Source organism: Melanotaenia boesemani, chromosome 18 (assembly GCF_017639745.1).
Source record: "Melanotaenia boesemani isolate fMelBoe1 chromosome 18, fMelBoe1.pri, whole genome shotgun sequence".
Classification (NCBI taxonomy): domain Eukaryota; kingdom Metazoa; phylum Chordata; class Actinopteri; order Atheriniformes; family Melanotaeniidae; genus Melanotaenia; species Melanotaenia boesemani.
Window position 1 is genome coordinate 2,710,707 of NC_055699.1, and position 9,598 is coordinate 2,720,304.

The 9,598-nt window shown below is 36.3% G+C and overlaps 1 protein-coding gene across 1 annotated transcript; it reads right to left on the bottom strand.

Moving 5' to 3' along the window:
* Positions 1-6,859: 6,859 nt before the first annotated feature.
* Positions 6,860-9,102, bottom strand: LOC121629285 (golgin subfamily A member 6-like protein 22). The gene is made up of 2 exons (XM_041968931.1): positions 8,563-9,102; positions 6,860-8,448 (listed from the first exon to the last, which is right to left on the bottom strand). Exons 1-2 carry the CDS (start codon positions 8,829-8,831, stop codon positions 7,455-7,457), a joined length of 1,263 nt encoding a protein of 420 aa, XP_041824865.1. The 5' UTR covers positions 8,832-9,102; the 3' UTR covers positions 6,860-7,454.
* Between the last annotated feature and the right edge of the window lie 496 nt (positions 9,103-9,598).

Below are 9,598 nucleotides of genomic sequence, written 5' to 3' on the forward strand. Positions count from 1 at the left end.
AATTAGATGACTTTTACACCGAGAAGGCCAAAGGTGCTTTTATTCGCTCCAAAGCGAGATGGATCGAAGAAGGAGAAAAAAATTTGTCCTATTTTTTCAACAGACAATCTAAAAAGGTTATAAACAAACTAAACATTGAGAACTGTATTACTGACGACCAGAATAAGATCGATAACTACATTTGTAACTTTTATAAAAGCCTATATAGTTCAAATTACATAGACAATGAAGCTACCCTGTTCCTGGACATGATCAGAGAATTACCTCCTAAAATTGCTGATAACTTAAATGTGAAATTCTGACTGTCCATGATAACAACCAAAGGCACATTGATAACATCCCGGTAAGATGTGAGGTCAAATATCTCGGCCTAAAAATATCAAGAAATCGGCAGAACAGGGTAACCTTGAATATTTCTCCTAGACTGAAATCCATCCAAAAATCTTTAGGCCACTGGCTATCACGTGATATATCTCTGCTAGGCCGCATTCTCCTGTCAAAAGCTGAGGGGATTTCAAGTCTCATTAACCCCTGCCTGTTACAATCTGTCCTGCCACTCCTCCATTCACTCCTCACCTCCCTCATCCTCCACACCTGTTCCTCATCCGCTCATCAGTGATCTAGTCAACCTGCCACAACCACACCTGTCACGCATCAGTGGAGTCAGTCTCCAGAATACTGATCAGCCACACCTGCAGTCAATCTGAGCCTTGGACTATATATACTCCCAATCCACATTCACTCCTCGTCAGACCTCGTTTCTACATTGTAGGACTTTCCCAGCGCTCCCCTTCCCGGTCTCAACTCCCTTGCAAGTCTCCCTGATTCCTTGGTTTCCAGTGGACTACTCCAAGCCGTGAGAGCCGTTTCAAAGATCCATCTCAGCTCACATCCATCTCTGTAAATAAAATCCTTAACCTGATCTGTCTGCTTGAGGTCCTTCATAACACAGCCAATCCCTATTTACACCATCTGATGCTATAAAAACAGCTAACTCTATTATTTTTAATTTCATATGGAAAAACAAAACTCACTATTTACGTAAATCTCAACTGGTCAGGGATTATAACAATGGGGGTTTGAGAGCCATGGAATTTGAATCGTAATAGCTGCTCTTGGGATCAAATAGCTGAAAGAGTGCATTTCTCAGTCCCAGTCAATATGGTATCACATTCCTAACGAACTACTTAACAAGATTGGTGGTATTAATCTCCTACTTAGATGTGATGTTGAAGTACCTAAAATTTCTGTTCACCTCTCGGACTTCCACAAACAACTATTACTGTATGCAAAGATGTTATTCACCCACAATTTCTCCCCACATAAGTATATATTATGGAACAACAGAGTTATTACCATCAACAGGAAGTCTACATTCAAACCCAACTGGTATGAAAAAGTAGTTCTCTTTGTGCATGATATGCTAGATTCCAATGGTCAATTACTATGCTTTAATGACTTTGTGACCAAATACGATATTAGTATTTCCAAAAATAAATATGATCAATTCTGTAAAGCTATCCCCATCCCCTCACTGCGTCTGATCCAAAATGCTATGCTGCTCCCCCATGGACAATTTGGAAACAAGCATTGCAGATGTTGTGAACATTATTATTTTGCTAGGGAAATACCACATTCATACTTGTAAGTGGGGAGGTTCAAAGCCATCTTTCAATGGGTTTATAAACAGCTTTATCAGTTACGTTAAATCAATTAAATGTCTCGTCCATAAGAATACAAAAGCTAACAAAATTTATTCTTATATCTGTAAGTCCTTGCTTTTCTAATAATCCTTTTTTTTGTTATTGTGCAATGTCGTCAATCACAATTCTCCTGGCCTCGATTGTTTTGGGTTTTTTTGTCTCTTGTTGTGTTATTGTTTTGTTATTCACTGTAATGATGACTGTTTACACTCTAACTTGTTGCACTGACCTTAAAAGTCAATAAATTCCATAAAAAAAAAACAAAAAAACAATCCGTGCCGCCATCATGGATGTCACAGAAAATACGTGAAGGCGCAAGTTAATGGTGTAACCATCACTGTCCCAATTCCCCTGTTTTCCCACGCTTTTAACCTGCACACTCAAACACTTGCGTGCACTTCTACCAAGTGCACAATTCATAGGGGACCATCGGTTGTAGTGTAGGTATTGGGACAGGGCCCTAGTCCTCCGAGCCGGACAAACGTCGAAACGTAGAAGACGAACCATAGCAACAACTGAAACTATTGGTAATTATATGAGTAGATGGTAATTCTTCAAATTCAAAGTGAGGGAATTCTCAGTTACCTTCAGCAAAATAAAAAGTAAACAACAAAGGGAATTGGAAAGCAATCTGATTCACAATATAAACAAATGCTGTAACAAACATGTCATGACGAGAACAGACAAAAATAACCTTTTATCCCTACAAGCCCGATTGGATGATTTATATAAGAAAAAAGCCCAAGGAGCTTACATTAGAGCACGTGCAAAATGGATTGAAGAAGGCGAAAAAAGTATGTCTTACTTTTTTAATCTGGAAAAACGAAGACAAGAAAAGAATAAGATAAACACCCTCTTAATAAATGGAAAGGAATATACAAATCATAAAACTATAACAGAGGATATATTTACTTTTTATGCTAAACTATATTCCTCTGACTATTTGTTAGAAAATTCAATACAATTTTTTGACCTAATCAAAACTCACATCCCAAAGATCGATTCAGGGTTCAAAGGTATATGTGATTCAGATATAAAAATTGAAGAATTAAACCAAGCTATAAACAAACTAAAAACAGGCAAATCCCCTGGTCAAGATGGGTTGACAGCAAGTTTCTATAAATTCTTCTGGGAAGAATTAAAAGATTTTCTCCTTAAAGCTTTCAAGGATATAATCCTAAATGAAACATGAACTCCCACAATGAAACAAGGCCTTATAACGCTGATTCCCAAACCTGGAAAAGATAAGAGGATTGTTGACAACTTACAGCCAATTACTTTATTAAATACAAATTACAAAATTTTTACCCATATCATTGCAAACAGATTAAAGGACGGCCTAGAACAGATTATTGGTGAAACTCAATTAGCTGATGACACTACTTTATTTTTAAAGAACATTTCACATGTCCCTATTGCACTGTCTCAAATCTCATTGTTCTCTAAAGCTTACCAATTAAATTATCAGACTTTCACAAACAGGTTCTCCAATATTAGAAAATGATATCCAAACACAACTTTTCCCCTCACACAACCTCAATTTGGAACAATAGGTGCATCTTAATAAATAGAAAATCTATTTTCTATAAAGACTGGATGGACAAAGGAATCTGGACCACTTTACATTTATTAGATACTGATGGAAATCCTCTCTCATACTACAAATTCATTGAGAAATATGAGGTGGTATGTTCTGAAAACAAATTCAAGAAAGTACTAAAAGCTATTCCTTTGGCAATGTTTCAATTGGCAAAAGAGATCTTGACTCATTTCCATTCCTATATAATCAGAAAACCATCTTTAATAATTGAAGGTTGTCTATTTATGGATAAAAAATGTAACAATAAATTTTTGAGATTAAATCTCACTAAACACTACTTTCCATCTCAACTAAAAAGAAAATGCTTTTTAAAAGATTATAGCCCGAAATTTATGATTCAATATTTAGCTTTCCCAATTCCACCTAAAGCAAAAGAAATCCATTTTAAAATTTTAAACGCTATTTATCCATCCAACGAGTTTTTACATAATAAGTTCAACATCGGTTCGAATATGTGCACTTTCTGTAAGGCGGATATTGAAACAGTGGAACATCTTTTCTATTCTTGCAAAAAAACGCTAGACTTTTGGACTGGTATTCAGTACTGGATAACTGGTAAAAAATATATATTATCCCCCCTTAACTTTTCAAATAATTAGATTTGGTTTGAGAATGGAAAATAAAACAAACGAATTTGGAATTAATAATATGATTATACTAGCAAAATTTTTTATTCACAAATGTAGATTCCTGAAAATTGACCCAATCCTTGAGGCCTTCAAAAAAGAAATATTCCTTTTGAATAAAGCTTTGAAATATTGCAAATCCGGTAAAGCCCATACATTGGATGATTATTTGAAACAACTTCCGAAATAACATAAAGAAGAAAAGAAAATAATCTGTGCCGTTTTGTTTTATTAGTTTTATTTATTTACTTTTTTATCTCTTTCATCAATATATATATAAATATATATACCTTGAACCCTTGTTTTTTCATCCTTTGTGTTGTTGCTGTTCAGCCCTGTTCTTTTTATTTGTACTTGTGATTTACTGTACTTATGGCATGCTGTATTTTGATGTGTTTACTTAATAATAATAATAAAAAACAACAACAACAACAACAAAAAAAAAAACAATAGCAAAAACTGGCAAAAAACGTAGAAGAAGAACCAATAGCAACAACTGACAAACACGTAGAAGAAGAACCATAACAACAACTGGCAAAAAACGTAGAAGAAGAACCAATAGCAACAACTGACAAACACGTAGAAAAAGAACCATAGCAACAATTGGCAAAAAAGTAGAATAAGAACCATAGCAACACCTGGCGGAAAACGTAGAAGAAGAACCATAGCAACAACCGAAAAACACAACACACAGCATGGAAGAGGATTTATAGGATGAGGGAATGATGGTGGACTTGGAACTATTGTTAACAGAAAAAGCCAGAACTAAAAAAAATAAGAGACTCGAGACGGCGTGAACACGGACTTTATTTACTTCATTGTTTCCCAGCCAGCTCGCTCTCTGATTGGCTACATTCCGGCTTACGTCACCATCCACACAGTCACAATGCACGAGTCCTCTGCTTTAGAGCAGTGCCTGTTAAACCACAAGTTGTCAACAACAAATTTACTTCTTTGATGCCACCTCATAGTGTGCAACATTATATCATTGCAAGTTCATCCCGACAGTAGGGATAGTGAAACCGAGGCCTCATGAATCATCGAGTCAACTTTGACCCAAATGCCTGAAAATTACTTACTGTTCTGAATCCGGGTCAAAGAGCGCCATCTGCTGGCTGTGGGCGTCTGATGCATCAGAAAGAAAGCGTTGACATGGCTTCCACACTGCACATCATCCCTGTGTCTACTGATAAATGTTCAATAAATGATACTTTTTCTACCATGAGTGAATATTTATTTTCTTTTGTTCATATAAATTATAAGGAGGGGTTATTGGGTAAGATTAGTTAGGTAACAGAATTGTGGTGTAACTTAAAGTATACTAATATGTAATGACACTAGTAGTCTACTCACGGGGGGAAAGGGACCGTATGAGGGAAGGGGTGCTTGTGCAACGGGGATAGTATTGTGTTAGTGATTTTATGCAGTTGTATTAAAATTGTTTACTGTTTTATGTGTCTTAATATTTATAATAGATATTGCACATGCGTCTTATCGTCTACATCATGAGTTTTTTTTTGCACAGCTGATCATTCATTGTTGAATGTGGCACAACAGTCTATGTAGCACACTGCACATTATGTACATAGAATATTTACTCTGGTTTTTTTTCACTTTATCTGCTAGTTGTTTTTAAAGTTGTTTATTTTTTTATTTTATAATGTTTTATGGCATTCAGTATGGGCAGGAAAGTAAGAATTTCATTGTTCTGGGAAACTTGATTCCTTACTGTGCAAATGACAAGAAACACTTTGAATGTTGAAATGTATTATAAACAAAAATGCTTTGGCAACTTTGTGATGTGTCATAGATTTTTATTTTAAAACATATTTTCTCAATAATGTTAGGCTTCAGTCTGCTCGTCTTCTGGCATACCACCTCTTCAGCTTTGAAGAGATTGCACCTGAAAGAAACACAAGAATAAAATAGTAATTAACCAACTTTAAAATCATTAAAATTCTCTGCTGATGGTGATTAGAAACCAGCTTGGCTGTCTTCAGGTCCTGCAGCTTGTGGTGTTCCTATTTAAATAAAACATCTATCAACCTCTATCAACATGAACTCTTAAGATGTAAAAATTGGGTGCTACCACTTCATCAGTTTCTGGGGGGAATTCCTACAAACAATCCCTGCAAATGAGAAATTGGTGCTTTTTTGACAATCGCCACTAGATGGTGCTGCAGTACCGCAGTTACCATTTTGGACTAAAGACACAAATGAGACCTAATGACACAGCACAGGACCTACAGACAGAGACAACATGGTCGAAGAAGAAAATCAATGTCCAGCAAACAAAATAGTACTGGCTAAGTAAAGAAACAGAACACACACAGTAAGGGCCTTGGTTAATAAGAGTGTCTCCAATCACCACCTTCAAAGCTGGACTGGTAACCATACCTCTGCATGGTCACCATGGTCATCAGGAAGGGACACTGTTTGCCGTCCCATGCCAGCTTGTAGGAGTTCAAGCTCCTCAGCTGGCATTGGAGTATGGGATGTGTTTCTTTTGCAGCAGATAAAAATTCAGGGTGACGATCTTACTAGTTGTTTTGGAAAGCTGCTTGGTGGAAAGTAAGAGCCTCTTTTTCCCACGGGTGAAGTTTGATTTGAAGCATCATAGAAAAGCTCTGTTGGATAAAAATGTTTTTCAAACATTACATGACTTGTCAGTGCTGTTCATCACAATTACAAAAAAATTTAACCAAAGGACTGTTTCACCAAAGGTTATGTTGTGTGGAATAGCTAGTTCGATGTCCAACCCTCCTCCTTTATCCGGGCTTGGGACCGGCAAAGTGGCACAAAAGAGACACTTTGGCAGAGTTACTAAGGTTTTTTTGTTTTTAATTTTTTTTTATATATAGTTTTTTTAAATTTTTTTTTTTAAGTTTTTTTAATAGGTTTTTTTTTTAAGATTTAAAAAAAAAAAATTAATTATTTTTAGTTTAGTTTCTAACCTTGTGCTCCACTTAGAAGCCTACAAGCCAGAGTAAAGCATGAAGAAGTTTCTTGTCAGAAATATAAGAGCTGAACTATCTTTTGGATGGACAGTTTTAACTTGACAACATTAACAATTTAAATGGACCAAACCGGAACAATAGGAATGATTGTCAGTGGCCATGTGAGAAAATGAAGGTAACTGGTCCGGCCATAGTTCAGGTTCCTTGTTTGTTTTTTTCAGATCCCCCCCTGCACACACACATGCTATGCTGGCTCACAGAAAGAGTAGGTCATCTTCGTTTTTACGCTTCCTCTGCAGGTTCAGCAACTGAGGAAGCTGTCTTAAATGAGTAAGCAGCTGATGATCTTCTGTGTGTTTGCTGGAAGTCATTGTGGTGTTTCTGTATGTGTTTATATTGGGAGGGGGTCGCTTATCTCCTTTTGTTGGAGCATAGGAGCTCTTTTTAGATTTTTCAATTGTATGTCTTTAAACTTCAGTCATGCGAGTCACTTCAATCCTTCAAAATAACCTTGATGTTGAGGAATTTTCTGTTTGCAGCATTGTTTTGTTTGTGCAGAAATTCAGCCTTAATCATCAATTGTAGAGTCAAATATCAGCTTTCCTAATTCCTTTCCGAGTTTCTGATTTTGCTCTTTAAAGTCTTTATTTTGTTGCTGCAGAAGATCCACCTGGTTTTTCATCCCATCACATGTGGATTCAAAGAACTTCAGGTCTTGCAAATCGTCTCTGAGTTTCTGATTTTGCTTTTTAAAGTCTTCATTTTCTTGCTCCATTACATAGAGCTTGTTTTTTGCCACATCGCATGTGGATTTAAAGAACTTTAGTTTCTGCAAATCCTCTTGGAGTTTCTGATTTTGCTCTTTAAAAGCATCATTTTCTTGCTGCAGTAGATCCAGCTGGTTTTTCATCCCATCACATGTGGATTCAAAGGGCCTTAGTTCTTTCAAATCCTCTTTGAGTTTCTGATTTTGCTCTTTGAAGTCTCCACTTTCTTGCTGCAGAAGATCCACCTGGTTTTTCATCCCATCACATGGGGATTCAAAGAACTTTAGCTCTTGCAAATCGTCTCCGAGTTTCTGACTTTGTTCTCTAAACTCCTCAGTTTGTATTTGCAGAGGTTCGTTCGTACCTTGCATGGAGTTAAATGTGGAGTGAAGGACCTGCAATGTTTTTAGATCCTTTTTAATCAAGCCTTCTTCATCAGTTGTAGAGTCAAATATCAGCGATTTTAAGTCCTCTCTGAATTTATGATTGTGTTTTTTAAAGTCGTCATTTTGTTTCTGCAGTAATTTCATCTTGTTTTTCATCGGATCACATGTGGATTCAAAGAACTTTAGGTCTTGCAAATCGTCTCTGAGTTTCTGATTTAGCTTTTTAAAGTCTTCATTTTCTTGCTCCATTACATAGATCTTGTCTTTTGTCACATCACACGTGGATTTAAAGAACTTTAGTTTCTGCAAATCCTCTTGGAGTTTCTGATTTTGCTCTTTAAAAGCATCATTTTCTTGCTGCAGTAGATCCAGCTGGTTTTTCATCCCATCACATGTGGATTCAAAGTACCTTAGTTCTTTCAAATCCCATTCGAGTTTATGACTTAGCTTTTTAAAATCATCATTTTCTTGCTGCAGCAGATTAATCTGGCTTTTCATCTCATCACATGTAGATTTAAAGCACCTTTGTTCTTTCAAATCCTCTTGGAGTTTATGATTTTGTTCTCTGAGCTCCTCATTTTGTTTTTGAAGAAGTTCGTTCGTATTTTGCATGGCGTTAAATGTGGAGCCACAGACCTGCAATCTTTCTAAATCCTTTTTAATCAAGCCTTCTCCAGCAGTTGTAGAGTCAAATATCATCGATTCTAAGTCCTCTCGGAGATTTTGATTGAGATCTTTAAAGTTGTCGTTTTTTTTGCTGCAGCACATGTATTGGATAACATGTGGATTCATTGAACGTTAGTTCTTGGAAATCCTGTCTGAGTTTCTGACTTTGCAGAAAAAACTCTTCATTTTCTTGTTGCAGTAATTTGACCTTTTTTCTCATCACATCACACGTGGATTCAAAGTTTTTCACTTCTTGCAAATCCTTTTGGACTTTCTCATTTTCTTCTTTAAAGCTGATATTTTCTTCCTGCTGTAAATCGACCTGTTTTTTTGAGACATCACATGTGGATTTAACGAACTTCATTTCTTGCATTTCCTTTCTGAGTTTCTGGTTTTGCACGTTGATCTCATCAGTTTGGTTTTGCAGACATTTGTTTTTATTTTGCATGGCGTTCAATTTCATGCTAAAAAACTGCAATCCTTTTAAATCATTTTGGATTATTTCATTTTCTTCCTTTGAGTCTTTGAGATTCTTGTGATGCTCCAGTAATTTGATTTTGTTTTTAATTAAATCAAATTCGTTTTCACTGGAAACCAGCCCTCGAACATTATCATGGAGTCTCGTAGTTTGCTCTCTAAGCTCTCTTCTGACCCATTTTGCCAAAGGAATGGAAGTTGCCTAATAATTATGCACACCTGATATAGGGTGTTGATGTCATTAGACCACACCCCTTCTCATTACAGAGATGCACATCACCTGATATGCTTAATTGGTAGTAGGCTTTCAAGCCTGTACCGGTTGGAGTAGAGCAACATGCATAAAGAGGATGATGTGATCAAAATACTCATTTGCCTAATAATTCTGCACACACTGTACATGCTCCTCTAAGATC